Source organism: Cyprinus carpio, chromosome A19 (assembly GCF_018340385.1).
Source record: "Cyprinus carpio isolate SPL01 chromosome A19, ASM1834038v1, whole genome shotgun sequence".
NCBI classification, from domain to species: domain Eukaryota; kingdom Metazoa; phylum Chordata; class Actinopteri; order Cypriniformes; family Cyprinidae; genus Cyprinus; species Cyprinus carpio.
Genome location: NC_056590.1, coordinates 21,035,356 through 21,053,556, shown reverse-complemented (window position 1 = coordinate 21,053,556; position 18,201 = coordinate 21,035,356). Strand labels below are relative to the sequence as shown.

At 36.7% G+C, this 18,201-nt stretch overlaps 1 protein-coding gene across 2 annotated transcripts in view; it reads right to left on the bottom strand.

The window, feature by feature from the left end:
* Window positions 1-295: 295 nt before the first annotated feature.
* vps50 (VPS50 EARP/GARPII complex subunit) overlaps window positions 296-18,201 on the bottom strand; it is a 124,548-nt gene continuing 106,642 nt past the window's right edge. For both annotated transcript variants that reach the window (XM_042776964.1, XM_042776965.1), the window contains 5 exons: window positions 15,650-15,746; window positions 15,148-15,306; window positions 9,624-9,745; window positions 2,014-2,203; window positions 296-1,494 (listed from right to left, as the gene is read on the bottom strand). In XM_042776964.1, coding sequence (XP_042632898.1) covers window positions 1,375-1,494; window positions 2,014-2,203; window positions 9,624-9,745; window positions 15,148-15,306; window positions 15,650-15,746 — 688 coding nt within the window. In that variant the 3' untranslated portion in view covers window positions 296-1,374. The remainder of the gene's footprint in view (window positions 1,495-2,013; window positions 2,204-9,623; window positions 9,746-15,147; window positions 15,307-15,649; window positions 15,747-18,201) is intronic.

Sequence of the window (18,201 nt, the reverse complement as noted above, 5' to 3'; positions counted from 1 at the left end):
TGATAACCTAACTGTTGATCTACTACTGAGTTTCTACTAAAGTGGAGCATGTGGTGTACTTGGATTAAAAAAATATAAATGAATAAATGCAAAGCTGCGCTAAAAATATCTGAGCAGGTTTTATAAATGGTGACGTGTTTCTTTTTTTTCTGCTGACTGCACTACAAGAGGTCAGGAGGGAGGGTCTAGTCCTACGCTAACTTCTAACAGCTAGACTAGAACGGGAAACAGAGGCATGTTCAGGGAGTCAGATCAGCAACTTCATTTTTCAGTTTCACTAAGCACACAGCTTACATTCAGCCAATATGTTTTTTTAATGCGAGGAGTCAGAACACTTGAACATCAAAACATATTCAAATGGCGACTAGTGGAGTGAATACAGTACATTGGCGTATTGTGATAAGTTTTCATATCACCAAAAAAAGGAAAAAAGGATAAAACAGAATTATAAAATATCATTCACATGATAAAAATGTTAGCGTATTTATTGTACGACCTTGCCTTCAACTTGGTACAGATGAATATTATTACACAATATATTAACCACAAACAAAGCAACACATTTCAGCAGGCGAAATACAGCATCTCTGCATTTCAGAAGTAAAGCATCTGAAATAAATAGTTTTATCACTTTCTAACAGGAAGGTTTCAGGTCTTTTTTTTTTTTGTAGAGTCTTTCCTCTTTTACAACTATTACTAAGTAATGCTAAGTAATCACATTCCTGCACAAATGTGTTTCACGAAAATGACAACAATAAGTCTCTGGAATCTGGTCATAAATGATGAAATCAATACCAACAAAATAAGTTGAGGTAACAGGGGGCGATACCAGCAACGTACACATAGCAAACTGACAGTGACCTGTCAAAGCCAGACAAGGAACGCACATGCCTTTTGTGAACAATATCAGAGACGGAGTCTCAGTGTGTTAGGGGAGATCTTGGTATCATTTTAAAAAGCCCTATGCAACAGAACTATCACAAATTCTTCAAAAAGGAAATATCTCAAGAATATATTTTCTTAGCCACAGCTATGTTTAAATTACTGTTTGATAGCGCATGAGTGTTCATCGGTGTTGCTATTTAAGTGATACTAATAACACCTTCATTATCCATTATCTCTTACAGCTCTTCAAATGACCGTTTCGTGTGTAGTCAGAGCATGTCCTGCTTGCATTCATAATAAAATGTAAACAGAAACCACAAACGTTTGCATGGTTTAAAAAAAAAAGAAAAAAAAAAAAAAAAAGAAAATGCAGGCAGCACACGATAATAGAGACAAGTAACAGTGTAGGGCTGTGTGTGTGTTTTTTTTTGTTTTTGTTTTTTTGTGACCGTTCTGTGGAGTTGGGTGGGGTAGTTCGGTGACATTTATTTATCTTTTCGGACGGTCAATGTCATCGATAGCTGCGAGGAGTTTCTGTCGCGCTTTCTTGTTGATGTGGGACCCGAGGCAGACGTTGACCAGGTTGGTCAGCTGCTTCATAGAGTACTCCTGGTCAAACACAAAACAAACTCGTGATAAATCTCTACTGGAGATGGCTTACATCATTTTAATGAGGAATTAAAGCCTGCCTTGCATGACATGCTTTCCTAAGCAGCATCACAGGGCTTTTTTAACATTTAAATTGGAATCAATTAGTGCTGCATGACATACATATAGAATTTTCACAATGGTTTTGATGGTGATAGAAAATTTGATTAGCTTTGAGATATTGTAATTTTGACTTGAAGTTTTAAGATGGGTGTTTTAAAAAGATATCTAATTTAAATTTCAGAAAGAAATGTTGCCAGGTTTGTAAGTTTGATGCATTTCTGTGAATAAGATCAAATATATAATATTTCATATTCTTTAGTTCATTTAGCCTTGATTGCTTTTGATTTGATTACTTCTGATGTGTTTTTAATTGATTTAACTTTTTAGCAATTTCAAAGCATTTAGCAATTTTTTAAGTATTAAATCCTCTTAGCGCCATTTAAAAACCAGTCTACATTGTATTGTCATCCATCTTACCCTGTGGTTCTTGATGAACTGCTCCATGTCGTTCTCAGTAAGGTAGTATGCTTTGATGTAGGTCTCTACGAACTCCTTGTCTGGAATTGGTCTGAGGTCGGTGAGCTTCTCCAGCTTCATCAGGAACTGCTGGAAGTCCAGCTGCATCAGTGCACGTCCTTCATTACTGCATTTCTTCACATTTGCATAGCTGGCAGAAAGCAGGAGAGAAGGAGAGCAGAGGTGAGTGTGTATCAGACAGATGAAGGGCATTCATTAACTGTTGACAGCTTATGCTACATTAATTGTAGAAAACGGTCCACCACAGTAACCTCTGGTTAAGTGTCTCACTCATGAGAACGGTGGTGCTTGTAATTCCAAGGGTTACATGTAACCTTATGCCCCATCACTGATGGAACCTGGAACCTCGCTAACCCCCATAATGTAAATGGAATTTCAATAAGAATATATCAATAAACAGATAAATAGAGCAACAATGCAGTGACTGACCAGAATTAATCCTTCTAATATCCAGGGCCATGTAACAAGATTTACAGTATGACAGCGGAGATCATTATTTTTGCTTCTCCCCTCTGAATGGTGCATATTCATAAAATTCTAAATCTGGTTTTCAGCTCTAGACTGTGGGATAAGCCACAATTTAGCCTTTTTACTGGTAAGAGGCAACAAATGCTGAGGGCAATTTTTGGTCAAATTTGTCATTTGTTCAGTTTGCCACCTTTTGATTAGTCCAGCTTGTGAGTCTCGGTTGCAGACCTGAGCCCTAAGCATCCAACACAACCAAACCATCGATTTACAGCGTAGCTGCATCCAAGGCAAACAAGTATCAATGCAGAGTTCAGTGCTGTTGACACCCCTGTTTACTTTTTGGCTGACAGCGGTGTAATTACTTTCTGTGAGGGGAAAGATATTGCTGAGCCTACGGAGTATATCCAGTCTGCCAATATCCTTCTGTTTCCCTGCCTCCTTCATTCTTCCTGTCACGTTCTGCTTGATGGCCGGCAATGATTTGGAATGCAACTCGGCGCTGCATTGGCGGAGTCTACTTGCTAAAAGAGCGGCTGAAATGGCTATCATTAGAGTCCGTGCTAGGATGAATTCGCTAAGGGGCCATTTAGATTTTGGAAGATTTTTAAAAATTTGTCTCGTTAATTACATGTAATTCAGTTCAATTCAATTCAATGTCATTTTTTTTATAAAGCACATTTAAAATCAACCTTAGTTGGCCAAAGTGCTGTACATAAAATTAAGAAAAGAAAATAATATGAAGAAGCACATGAAAAATGACAAAGAATTAAAAGCACAAGAAAAAAAAAATGCTTTTAATATGGATTTGAATTCGGCTAATGTAGGCGCAGTTCTGACAGACAGCGGCAGGCTGTTCCACAGCTTAGGACCAACTACTGCGTTGCAGGCAAGATCGTGGTACCGACGAAAGATGACAATTTTGTGATCTGAGTGGCCTAGAAGGATTGTAAATGACAATTAAATTAGAGAGATATTTAGGAGCTAGATTGTTTATAAACAAATAGAAAAAAAATTGAAAACGATGCGATATCATTCTGGCAGTCAATGCAGAGTGCGTAGGATTGGTGTAATATGGTCTTGTTTGCAGCTCCAGTGAATAGACGGGCAGCTGCATTTTGGACCAACTGAAGGAGAGAGATGGAAAAGAGAGGTAACCCGACGTACAGAGATTAACAGTTGTCCAGTCATGTGAAGATAAAAGCATGAATAATAGTTTCAAAACTTTTCCTGATTAAGAAAAGTTTGACTTTGGCTAATTGACGAATATGACAAAAACCGGTCCTAACGATGGTATTGATTTGTTAGCCTAATTTAATACAATTTTCAGTAGATTCCAAGATCTTTAACATCCAAAGTAAGATATTGTGTACACAACCTCAAAATGCACTGTCTAAGGGGTCCGTGTACTTTGGTGTCCATTCATTTTTTAACCCAGAAATTAAAACGCAGTTTCTTCTTTAATGGTTCAAACACTGATGAATAGAATAAGCAGACACAAACTAATTTTGATTATTCAAAATTCACATTTTATTAAAAATCATAAAAAATTATATAAAGCTTGTTTTTATTGAGATAAAAGGTGCACTTTCTGCTCTTAAGGTGCCATTCACCGAGATACCTACTCCTACCCCCACTCCTGAATTTTTACATTTACTTTAACGATGAATAAAGCCAAGTCCCGCCCTTTAATTTTTCACATTCTAAAACCTGATTCACTCTGAAATATGTCACAATACATAAATCAATTCAGCCATAACTTCGGTTACATGACTTTAAGTTTGCTAAGCAAAGCAGGACACTAATCATTAATCAAAAATCAAAATGGCAAGATGCAATAGAGATTTGCTTTTATTACATTTAAATGAACATTGCATTTTTCTAGTTGTAAAGGTTAAAACAATGTTAAGATACCAATAAATAGTACCATTGGTTGGACTTTGACTCTGCCCATTTTGGACCCGGACTAGAATCTGACTCAGACCATTTTGGACTCAGACTTGTCTCGAACTCAACTGGTTAAAGACACTGACTCGATTTGGACTCAACTTACATGGACTCGAACCCAACACTACTCATTACATTGTAAGAAGAATGGCATCTATGCTAATATTAGTCAGTTTCATTTTTATTCCGAGGTCACTGTAGCCACCCAGATCCAGTCCGTATTCAGATCAGATGGTCACTGCAGTCACTTGGATCCAGTCCATAACCAGATAAGATGGTGAATCAGCACCTAGAGACGACCTCTACAGCACTGAATGTCAGCGGACACCATGTCAACTAGATGAACCCTAGAGACAGATTCCCTGTGAAGTGCTCATCAGCCATTGGATCAAGACCACAAGAACCAAACAAATCCTCTGCTTAATCTGACGTGTGTTGCAGCCTGGAACTAAAACCACACTATGCAGGTTTCATCTGGCCAGAGGAAAACTGGCCCCCTAACTGAGCCTGGTTTCTCACCAGGTTTCTTTTTTTTTCTCCATTTCTGTCACAGATGTAGTTTAGGTTCCTTGTCACTTTCACCTTTGGCTTACTTACTTGGGAACACAATTTCTGGCAACATTGTCGGCTTGATTGCACAGACAATATCGGAAGTGAAGTGAACTGAGCTGGATGATGACATCACTGAATCAACAATGAACTGATTTTAACTGACTGTTTTCTATTGTCCTCTTGCATTATCAGCACGTTTCTCCTGTTTAACACTGTAAAGCTGCTTTGACATCTATTGTCCTCTTGCATTATCAGCACGTTTTTCCTGATATATATATATATATATATATATATATATATATATATATATATATATATATACACATATACATACATACACACACACACACACACACACACACACACACACACACACACACACAGTATATAGCCCTTTATACAATACAGGTTTTGTATAAAGGTGACTTTAGGTGACTTGACTTAAAACTTTAACAGCCATTACTCCAGTTTGCAGTGTCACATAATCATTCATAAACTGTTCTAATATGCTGATTTGGTGCTCAGGAAAAATTTCTTATTATCAAATGTTGAAAACTGTTGTGCTGCTTAATATTACCTATGATGAACAGCTTTTATAAAAAATATACATTTTTCTGTATCACATAATTGTCTTGAATGTTACTTTTGATTAACTGAATGGTGTCTTTGCTTTAAGGTCCTCAAGTGTATTTGAGTCTTAATGTGCACCGCTTTGTACAAAAGGAGTATGCAGACTGTACAGAGGATCAACTTCTAAGGAAGGCAACTTCTAAGGTTAAAATGGTGATTTTAACCAAGGCATACATTTGACCAGTGTTGGCCCACATGGGACTGAACAATACAGGAACGATCAGTTTGTAAAAGATTATCTAGAGATATTCTGGGAACACACTGTCATTCCACATCAGTCCATCTGTGCTGTTGTTGTGCACTCTATTGTGCACTTGCAATGGGCTTTGATTACTTCTTTATGCACTCCTGAGCTTTGGAAATGAATAATCAGTGGATTACATGACTAGAGAAATGCATTATTCTGATTCATTTTATTCTCACATGTGACTAAATCCAGATGTCTACAGTGAAGCTTTACTATGAAGGACCTCTCTGAAGTCAAGAGGTGCCCGTCATGTCAAATGTGCTCCCAGCAAATCTCCATTATGCTGAGGGGGTGACGAGTACAAAAGCGTCTCTGCAAGTCTGTGAGCTGCAAGATTGCCAGCACACTGAAGATAATATACTGGGGTAAGGAAAGAGTGATGGAAGACAGGTTGACAACAGCTCTCTGGAGAAGACATGGCTTCTATGCTGCTTGTCGCACCGTGCCACACTAACTTCCCTGACGTTGATTTACAATAATCCGGCTCTTGACTAATGACAAGCAGATGGGTGAAAGAAGGATGGTGCAAGAAAAAGAAACAAGGAGGAAAAAAAATATGAAGAAATTAAACAACATTGATGGATTTACATATGCAGCTATTTGAGAGCAACAAAGCCATTCTGCTCATGGCACAAAGTCATTAAAGACATTTGATGAATCCTCACAGAACTAATGCATTTTTACATTATCTACAGTATGAACATGCCTCAGGAAAAAAGGTAAAAATGGGGAATAATAGTCCTTCAATAATAGTCCTTCAAGTAAATACAATGACGAGAGTTCCAAACACAAGATTGATGAGGCAGCCGAAAATCTCAGTGTTTCTTTCTTTAAATCAAACTTCATCAACACGTAGCACAAGATTCTGCACACCCACGAATCCCCAGTGATAAAGGGTTTACATCCCTCAAAACAATTACTGCCAGCCAAGCCATAATTGAAAAAGCCCAAAGCTCTTCTTGCTCGTAAAAACGCTCCACAATTTAAGCAGAGGAATAAAGAACAGGAGAAACTAAACCTTTCATTCAGGCTTGCTGTTTTAATACATATAGCTGTGGTTTAAAAGCAGCGGGCCAGTAATACATTTGCCTTTTGCTTTAATAGTTTATATATTATTGAAGGAAGTCATAGAAAATAAAACAAGTCTGCTTTTGGAAAAAGGGTATCTATCTGTCTGTCTGTTTTTTTTTTTTTCTTCTGTCTGTCTTTTTTTTTTTTTTTTTTTTTTTTTTTTCTGTCTGTCTATCTATCTATCTATCTATCTATCTATCTATCTGTCTGTCTGTCTGTCTGTCTGTCTGTCTGTCTGTCTGTCTGTCTATCTCTCTGTGTGTGATCTATCAAGTGATACTTAAGACTGGAGTAATGAGTGTTAAAAATTCAGCTTCGCCATCACAGGAATAAATGACATTTTAAAATATATTAAAATAGAAAACAGCTATTTTAAATACAAAAAATATTTCACATTATTACTGTTTTTACTCTACTCACCCTTCATCTTAAATACATTTTAATTATACTGTGTGAGACATTCAATTATCCAGGGATCAGAATAGCAGCTTCATGCTCATATCGAATCCACTTGTGTTCACTTGTGCTTGCTTACACCATAAATATCAGTGACTCTGTGAGAAGATTAAAGGGGTGGTTGAATGTTTTTTTTTCTAGGCTTGATTGTGTTTATGGGGTGCAGTCTAACATGTGTTCATGCTTTGCTTTTTAAAAAACGTATTATTTTTCACATAATTTATCTTTATTCCAGACCGATCTGTCCCTTCTCTGACAAACGCCTCGATTATTTCCTATTATTATGAAGCCCCTCCCTCAGAAATACGTGATGGGCTGAGATTGGTCAGCTGGCTCAGTGTGTTGTGATTCACTAAACCACCTCTAGAGTGCGTCTGAACATCCTGCCCCTCAAGCTCAGAATGTGCTCCGGTTGAATTGTAGACAATGACGTCCTCTATATTGCTTATCAATCTGAGCCTGATTGAGACGCAGAGAATATTAATGAAGAGGATCGCGCAGAACCTGTGCAAGCACGGCTCTTAACAGTATGTTTGTTTGTTGTTGTCTCATACTTTTAAGATACACTGTTGTTTGTAAATGCTACTGCTTCTGTTAGCTTTTAATATACGGTTTTATTCTGGTTAAAGCTTTAATACAGCACAGCAACCGTACGTGTGTCCATGTATAACACTTCTCATTGCTATGTGAAAATAAGTGTATAAATGGAACACTTTGTTGAAGCTGATCTGAGATGAGATGCAGAGCAGGACGAGGAACAGGATTGAGAACCGCTGCTTTAGAACATTGGTTTTGAAACTTGTGAATCCATTAGAATCGTTAGAAGACAGAATCGCAATTCATATATGAACAGATTTTTACATGCACCCCTAGTTTTCTCTTCCTCTTCTCTAAAGCAGCGCAGCATGGCCTCGCCACCTTTGTTGCGTGTTCCCGGGGGCGGGGTTTATCTGGGTACGTGATGTAAGGGACCTGGGAAGAAGCTCGTTGTAGTCCCTTACTAGCCGTTTTTGTAGGCATTAAACTGCCAGAATTTTAAAAGAATTTTTAAAAGATATCTCTGTTTGCATTGAACTTTCAGCACTGCAACTTTGCAGATATTGTTTATGGTCAAACAGCAACATTACACACTAACTAACATTAAAAAAGTGAAATCGCAATCAACCACCCCTTTAAATCAAATGAGATCTGCCTGAAAAACTTCAAGAAGAAGTTGTTAGGGGGAATGTAGATGGTTATAAAAAGACTGGCAAAGCTTTTAACCTTCTATAACCATTAAAGCAAAACAGAAAGAGCGTGGCATAACCCAAACAATTCTAAGGTCAGCCCATCTTATAAGACTGAGCAACTGGATAAAAAGGACATTTGTAAGAAAAATGACCAAGATGCCGAATGGTCTACATAGAATTCCAGAGCTGTTTGACTAAAAGGGGAAAAACTGTCTAGACAACAGCAAGTGTTTGAGCATTTGACGTCGTATGCCTCTTTGGGAGATCAGACAGAAGAAAGTCGCTTTTGAGACAAGCCAACCGTCATCCTGGAATTTCTAGAAGCCATGTGACAAAACATGAAATCTATTGGAAGAATATTTTGTGGTCTGATGAGACTAAACTTGAGCTATTTGGCCTGAAAGTGAAGTGCTATGTTTGGCACACCAAATACCAAAAATACCAAGCAAGATGGTGACACTATATTCTGTGGTTGCTTTTCAATAGGAGGAACTGAAAACTTTGTGACAACAAGTTGCCAAATATAGGCAAATCCGTGAGGAGAAGCTGAAAGGTAAATACTTTTTGTAAATGAGAAATATAAGTGGAGAAATAAATGGCTAAAGTTAAATTTACTGGATAAATGTGTTTAATTCACTCTGGGATTTAAAAAATAAAATTAATTAAAATAAAAAAAATAAAAATATAAAGCACTGTAAAACGAGTTCCATCAATACTACCAATGTGTAGTGGTATTGCCATTGTAATAGGTCGTCTCTGGTCACTGCTGGACTCAGTGGACCTGTAAGTGAACCAACTGTTCCTGAAAGCTATTTTCTTTGTTTGGGAAAGGGCTGAGTGGTTTGTGATGGCCAGTATTCCAATAAAAACTTTCTGTGGAAGGAGATGTATCTGAGAGCAGGTGGTCTCATATACATCCACACCCATTTGGTTCAGCTTGGTAGGCCACTTACCCCTCCACTAATGTCCTGTTGGCCAGACGGATGCAGTGCTCCCATAAGACATTGGACACAGGCAGAGGAATCCGAACTATTCTTGACACATCTCCCAGTCTCTGGTTAAACTTCTCAAACTCCTGCAGAAAACAGTTGATGATATATGGGTCAATGTCATGACACTCATGTTTTGTTTGGATCTATTCATTAATTTAAAAAAACATGTATAAACAAATATTGAAATATTGTAATATAAAATATATATTTTTGAGTCAAAAATGTCAGGGCTATAAAACTCTCCTGATACCACATTGAATACAAAGCTTCAAAAACATAATATAAATGAGTAAATAATTAAAAATATATATATATATACAAATTTTAAAACAATAAGCATACTCAGGGAAAATAGATCACTTTTTACTTGTTCACAACACAGGATACTGAATTGAAACATTTATTGAAATGGAATGAAAGTTTTCAAGACAAAATGAAACCCACATGATTACAAATAATACATTTCGAAGATCTTTGAATGTGTGTTTTAACCTAGATTGCTAAAGATAACTTTTTATAGGGGACATTCTTAGTTGTCATTGACCCTTAAACCATTTTGTGTTGCGTCCTCCCTTGTGTGCAGTGCTTGCTGTTAACCATTCACCTTAACCATCACAGCATTCTTACTGGGTGGTGTTGGAGCCATCTGGATGAGAGGTCACGAACGGGCTAGAAACGGTTTTATTTTAGCATGCCGTACAAGTCCAGAAATCCCAACAAAGGTGTAAATTAATCACAGAATCAGAGAAGCAGAAACAGCAGTCTATAAATGTTCACTGGAGCCATATTGGCAGACCAGATCGTCAAACCTACAGGATTCAGGCTATACAAAGAAACTGTCTCTGTAGTGCAGATGTCTCGATAAAGCCATGCCACGTACAAAAACCTGCACTGTATAAGCCGGCTGCTCATAGAGGTGTTGATTCAGCTGTGCGTGAGCCCATTTCTCTTTCAGGAAAACCCACCCATAACTTTCATAACACAATGACACATGGCTCATTTGAGAGCCAATGACTACACATACTGTGGGCTCGCACCTTGAATGTTGATACAACGCCAAGAGCACTAAAACTGCCATGCAAGTTGTCTAGGTTGTTTTGCTACCTTTAATCTTCTGAATTAATAAAAAAAAAAATCCATTATTAAAACTGCAATGTTCTTTTTTACCTTTTTCTGTAAAAAAAAAAAAAAAAAAAAAAACAAACATGTAGGTCTAAAAATAAATCTCAAATAAATGTTGATAAATTTCCTATTTATGAAAATCATGCAAATTATTTGTGTATATCTTAGCTAAACGGGTAGCTCTGCCAGATGCTTTGGGGTAAATTGTGTCAAACTGTGGCTTAACTAACAGTGGTTTTAAATGATAACTTAAGAAAAGTCAAAGGGGTCCAGTGTTGTTTGGTCCAGATTGACTTGGATTGTTTGGACAAAAACTGCTGAAAAATTATTTAAAATATCCTCTTTTGTGTTCCACAGAAATCATAAAGGTTGAGAACGGCATTTAAATGATGACAGAATTTTCATTTTTGTAAAAAATTAAATGAAAATTGAACAGCTTATTTTAACCTATAGAAATAAGAACCTGTACATGTCAGTTAATGCAGGCAACTAATTGTGACATGTACTAATACATATAGGCGAATGTCATTTATGGGCTCAGGCACCTGGACGCCATTTTATTTTATTTTTTTGGAGGAAGTTTTAAATAAAGCAAGAGTCAACGTGAGTCACTGCTGTATTTCCACAGTTACATAATGAATTCAGGCAACGGGCGCACAAAGGTGAGCCTCATTTCTTCATTAGCAGCCAAGCTCCATTACATTCCCCACTAAAACTTTGCAGCTCGAATCAGGAACTTGGGTAAATCCACATGATTATGTATTTTTCTGGATTCATCGAGCAAATAAGCCAAAGAGATAATTCAATTATGAAACCCCATCTGCTCACGGAGCCTTTTTGTTTCAGTATATGCGTCAGCCATTCAAACCACTCCCTAACTCCATGAAAAATTCATGTAGGCTAATGAGCAAAGGTTATAGAAGAGATGTGGACATGCAAAGGAATGAGACACCCTCAGTCCAATCACATTTAACTGAGACATGGGCTAACTTTTTTCCTTTTAAACTTGCCCCTCAAATTCTGCATGTGACTCCCAAAGCTTGACCATTTAAATAATTCAGATCCTGACAAATAATTGATATCGTGATCTTTCAATCTATAAGAATTCATGAGGCACAGTCATTAGACAAGGGGGAAAAAAAAAAGAGCGAGAAAAAAATCTGAATGAAGAAAGTTAACTAACAACCTTAGGGTAAACGTATCAATCACGCCTGCTTGTTGTGGGCATTAACTTGTTTGTTCGCTTCAGTGGAAGTCACGATTGGTCCAGTAAATTATAACACAGACGTAGCATTTCCATGCATTTTTAATGTGCTGCATGTGCAACAGTGACAGGGGACAGTGACAGCTATACTGGGCTTTCATTCAAGAGTTCAAATCCCACGTCTCTCCTCAGCAGCAACTAGAGAAGCAGCACGTAACCTGAATTATCTCACTTTAAACATGCAGCTGTGTGAGTGGGTTTATTTCAGTAAATGAGAACTATCTGCTGTGCCAGTGCTGCAATTCATTCAGAAATCAAATGTTTATAATAATGCAATGTTGGCTAAAGTATATATATTTTATACATAATTTATATATAATTATATATTATACTATTATTATTATGCAGTATATACACAACCGTTCAAAAGTTTGGTGTCATTAAGATGTTTTCTTTTTTTTTTTGTAAGTCCTTTATGTTCACTAAGGCTGCATTTACTTGATTAAAATACAGTTAAAACCATAATTGTGCAATATTCCTGTGACGGTAAAGCTGAAATTTCAGCAGTCTTCAGTGTCAAGTGTTCTTTGTGAAATGATTTTTATGTTATGATTCTAATATTCTGATTTGCTGCTCAATAAACATTTCTTCTTATTAATTATTATTTCTTATTATTCTTCTAGTTAATATTTTTGTGGAAACAGTCATTCATCTTGTACAGGATTCTTTGACGAAATACAAAACTTGAAAGAAAAGCATTTATTTGAAATAGCATGTTTTTGTGACTTTACTGTTGCTTTTGCTCAATTAAATTAATTTCTTAAAAAACCTTATTGACCCTAAATAATAATAATAATAATAATAATAATAATATAGTATGTTTTTGTTTCAGATGCAAAAGCCTCTAAGTGCTGTCTGAAATGTCCATCTAAAACCAGCATTTCTATCAGGCTCCTATATTTATGTTCAGTTATTTCACTTTAATGGCACAGAAAAGGACATTAAAAGACGTATTTTATGAAAAGAATGATAAAACGTCATGCTCTGTTTAAGGATAGATTTTTCATTCATGTTTTTTAACAGGACACACTGCAGCACATATGTGAGTTAATGTTACTAACTTTTGTGGATGCGTTCTAAGATGTGACACGTTCTAAGATTTGATGTTGTCATTTCGGTAACTTTAATTTTTTTCCCCACATTCACTGCATCTAGCTGATCTTCATGAAGTTCCTGATTCTGACACATTAATATAACCAAATGTGAGAAAATATGACACGGTGGCTCCCGCCATGTTTCATAACCTTCTGACATTTCTGAATGTATGCGCAATACATGAAATACTATGATAAGGAGTCCCATCTACATCAACAAGTAAATGCATGAAGCAGATATAGTAAAAGCATATAAGCAAGTTCTTTCTTTATGATATCAGTAGTTAAGGATAAAAGACTCAAGATGTGTTTAAAATATTCACAAGTCCTTCTTGTTGAGTCGAGTCAAGTCTGAACTCTTTTAAGGTCGAGTCTGGAGTTGAGTCCGAGTCACTAGCTGGAATGCCATCTTGGTCTTGGTCCACTATGGTAAGTTTTCTGAAGGTTCCAAAACAAAATCACCTAGCAACCACACCTTAAAATCTCTGGTAATACCACCAAATCTGGCACTCACTAATCTTTAGGAAAAGTGTATGTTCATCTTTTTTTTTTCCATTTTAACACAATGCACCACGCGGGGTGTTTTGACCAATCACAGATGATGTTATTGCGACTAGAAGTGTGAATCTTCACTTGCCTCTTGATTCGATTCAATTACGATTAAGAGTGTAATGATTTGACTATAAAGCTATTCTCGATGCATCACTCCAATTCTTTTCTTAATAATAATTGCTATATTAATCCAAATATATATATTTGTTATTTTATCTGTTATTAAAATAAGAACAAAGATGCAAATAAACAGTAGAACCAACATAAGAAAGAAACAAATCAAATGAACAGTGCTTTACTTTCTTCATTTTCTATCTAAACAGAATTATTAAATTAGAATAACAAATAAACATACTGTATATAAAAATCACTGCAAAGTCTTTAGTGTATTCATTACAAAAAAGACAATTCAATTAAGAGCACCCTCTTTTCTTTTATTGTTTGATTAATATCAATGAGACAGACAGCCTACAGTATATATTAAGACCTAAAGTTATACACAGATCTAATATAATGTTACACATCAGATGTTTTTCCCCAACAGTTAACCAAACATTCACTTAGGACATAATAGATTATGAAAACTTGCCAAGATATTGAGAAATAGTGTAATTCTGTGTGTATGTGTATATCGGGATCATGCGGTGTCTGAGAGGCGTCTTTGTGCGCACGCTTTGAATGTGTCAGTCAAAATCAACTTTTTAAAACAAAGAAAGTAGACCTCTCAGAAAATGTACAAATAAAGATAATTTTAGATGTTTAATTACTATATGGAGCATTGGGATTTCTAGATGATGGCTTAAATAACTCATTTTTGTGAAAACCTAAAAATCAACAAAATGTAACATTTTTCACTTGCTTTGCCTGTAGCTTGTGATTCCGACTCATTTTGCCAGCACAGGCAACATATACTCTTCTACACAACTGTTTGTCATGTAAACTACAGATAAATAATAAATAATTCCAGACTCCCAGGAGCTGATATTCCATCACCTCATCAGTTAAGTCAACCCATAATCACATCCGTCACTTGAGTGAGTGTTTGAGAAGTCGCCTGTCTCTCTCAGTCAAACCCAGCATGTCAACCTTAACTTTAGACCTCTGGATAACCTTCTGACACACACTTTCTGACACAACACATTTCGATCATCCTGCTTCCTGTTAGGTGAGTAAAGCAGATGAGTGGATAGGACATGTCAGCAATGCCCTCCCTATTGTGGCACAACAGTTTTCTTAAAACTCAACAAACCATGTTGTAACTGAATATAGAGAAAAAGAGAAACTGGCAAGAATGATCTATAGATGGAGAAAAGGTTGGCTGATCTTTACTGATTTACTTTCTAAGCGAACTCCCACCTGCTCTCCTCTAGTGTGAAAATGAACATATTGTAGAGGAGGCAACACATTATTTTTCGCACATAAAATCCACTGCACGGCCTCACAAACACATTACCTTTAAAAGGACATCCACATAGACGTTGTGCTGTGACATTATCTCTTTAATGTCCCATTTCACTCCCGCCATCAGTAACAGCATCTGTTCGTAATCGATGGCTTTGGCCGCCACGATCCAGTAAATGGGTTTGCGGAGCTCGCTGGCTGTAGATACAGTCTATAGAGAAAACAGCAGAAAAAAAGGTCAAAATTAAGAGCACCTTTACATAACCATCAGCCAAACAGTGGAAAACAAAGATTAGTATCTCTCGAATATCCAAGATGCAAAGACTAACATTTTAAAAAGAATTTCTACTGTACAACTTTACTTCTTAATGATACTTTCAGTTCTGATGAATGAATAGAGACATCCATAATAAAGACATATTTAGGGTCCTATAGCAAAAGTTCCACATTCTAAAGACACTTGACACTATGTAGCAGACTAGTGGGAGATCGAAAATGTTCTTTAAAGGAGAAACTGTAACGGTTAGGGCCATTAATAGTGGGATGAAACTGACCTGTGAGTAGAACTGCTGAAGGAAGGGCTTCTTGGCTGAAGGCATCGTGGTGTCAAGATGAGGCTGAAGAAACTCAAACTGCTCGGCCAGAAAAACTCTGCAGGGGAAAAAAAGGCACAAATAAGAACACTTTCTATATGTTTGCAGTGGCACACAATTGCTACATATCGGTTACCCACAGGGAACTGGCTGTGCTGAAAACTAATTTTGTTGGTGAAAAAAAGGTGTGATGTGACTAGGAAGTTTGAGGCTTACATTTGTCAGTCTTACATTTATCTGCTTTCATTTTATTTTTTGACATGAGCTACAGACAGAGACTGAGTGTTGGAAATAAGGGCTTCTATATGAAGAGCTGCAGTAACTATAAAAAGTATTCACCCCCTTTTTTATGAATTTTTTTTTTTGTCAAAATGAAAACTTTCTTCAAAGTGGTTCAAATTTACTACAGTTATTAAACACAAGGTAATTGTTTTCTTGCCTTCAAGTCAGAATTTATATTTCTACACTCAATTAAAACCCTTTTGAAATTTAACTTTGACCATTTCTGCAACATTAAACACATTATAATATTGCTAAAAAAAAATTGAGTGTTGAATGAGTGTTTCATTTCAACAGCAAGAAAACAAAAAACTATTTAAAACTAAAACTATTGAAAAAATAAAATGTGATTCAGTGCTTTAAAACAACAAAAATGAAAAAGTCCATGGAGTGAATACTTTTTATAGGCCCTGTAATAATGAGATTAGAAATTACCATTCATTAGCATAATTCTCTAACTGCTGAATAAGTGTTCATTGAGCAATAAGAGCCCAAATATTTGCATATAACACCTAATGAACACAAGACTTGATTTAAAAGCATAATGCACAAAGCTATATGTTGAAGACTGCAGAGACATGCATGAAACAATCAGCACTAAACAACAATTACTCAGTACGGAAGTCCTACGGGTGCTTTAACACTTGGTTCGAATCGAAGTTCGATTGCTCCCCCTCCCCCTGCCCCCGCGGGACACAGCATATCCTACATGACTAATAAAAATCACAAACAAATTCTATATAATTTCATTTCAAATATAAGGAAAATAAAGTGAGTTGAATCCAAGCAGCTCTAAAAGATTTTACAATAGATCTCTGCATCCTTCTGAAGGCGCTCCGCCTGTGTTTGAGGTGTTGAATGCTTTGACCATTTAAACATGTTAATTACACAAACAAAATATTTAATGTACTCTCTCTGGAGAATTTTTTTTGCTGAAATAGCCACAACATACAGTATAAGAGAGCATGATTCATCTGTCAATCAGATACACGTTACTATAGAAACTGTAGACTCCAGACGCATTGTGTTTAAAAAACAAAATCAAACAATCATTATTAAAAAGTTTTGTCATGTCGATAATAAAAACAGGCAAAATAAATCTGAAGGTAATCAGTGAATCGAGTGAGTCAGGATCAGGCCAGAAGCAAGTTACATCTAAATATGTAGAATTTATTAAGAAGGTAAAAGGGCAAATAACCAATATATTATTTCTTGAGTAAGAGGTGTCTTGTTTTAGTCAGATTGTTTGATGTATTAAAATTCAGAATACTTCATCTTGAAAGAGAAAAACAGGTCTGTTGTATTGCCAGCGGTGCCAGTGGAACAGGGAATAATCTTTTGCTTATTTGTTTATTTTATTTGGTGTGTATGGTTACGCTTGTATGAATACAGCACTCAGAAAGTAACAAGAGACCCTGTATTGTCGCTTATCATTCACACCCTCATGCCTGCTCTCTGCTTAGGCTTTGCAGCTTTCATTGATTATTCCATTAAGAAAGGAAGTGCAGGGGGATGATGGAGGGCAGAGAAGAGGTTGCACTGCCACTAACCTTCTCCAAAAAAAAACAATGGCGGTTTCAAGTGTAGTGCATTCAGAGCATGTTCATGCTCCACAAGGAGAGTAGAGACCTTCACCGCTTTGATGACTCAATATGGTGGAGTTTCTGTGCATCACGTTAAAGCAGAGAGTCATTCTTTCCAGAGAAGAACCTTTTCCAGGCTTAAACTCTGGGTCTTCTCATCAGTCTTCAATCTAAGACTTCAAAAACATTCTCCAGAACAAAGCTTGGCAATGGCAACGGATCGAACACCATCTGGGTGCATGCAAAGCAACTATAGGGACGATCAAACTCTCTCTGTGAATTTGGAAAGGAGGATTCCCTGCTTAACATCTTGCTGAAAAATCAGTCAAATGGGATAAAGGTCAGAATAGGAGGACTGGACGGTAAGACATGGTTTGGAGGCTTGACTAATTCCTCTTCAGGATTACGATGGAAATTCAGGTAGCTCTCATCAGCCCCTGCGGCATCACATCACTTAATGAAATGAACTCCCCTGACTGTTGCCGAAGCTGCTTCAGCCCACCTCTGTAGACTCATCAAGAGAAAAGCAAGGCTTAATGGGGTTCGCTGATTAGATAACAACCACAGTGATATGACTGATTGGGTTAGACAGGCTTAGTTGAAAGTGGCTGCTGGGGTTAGACATTTATCACCTAGCAACAGTAAGCTTGA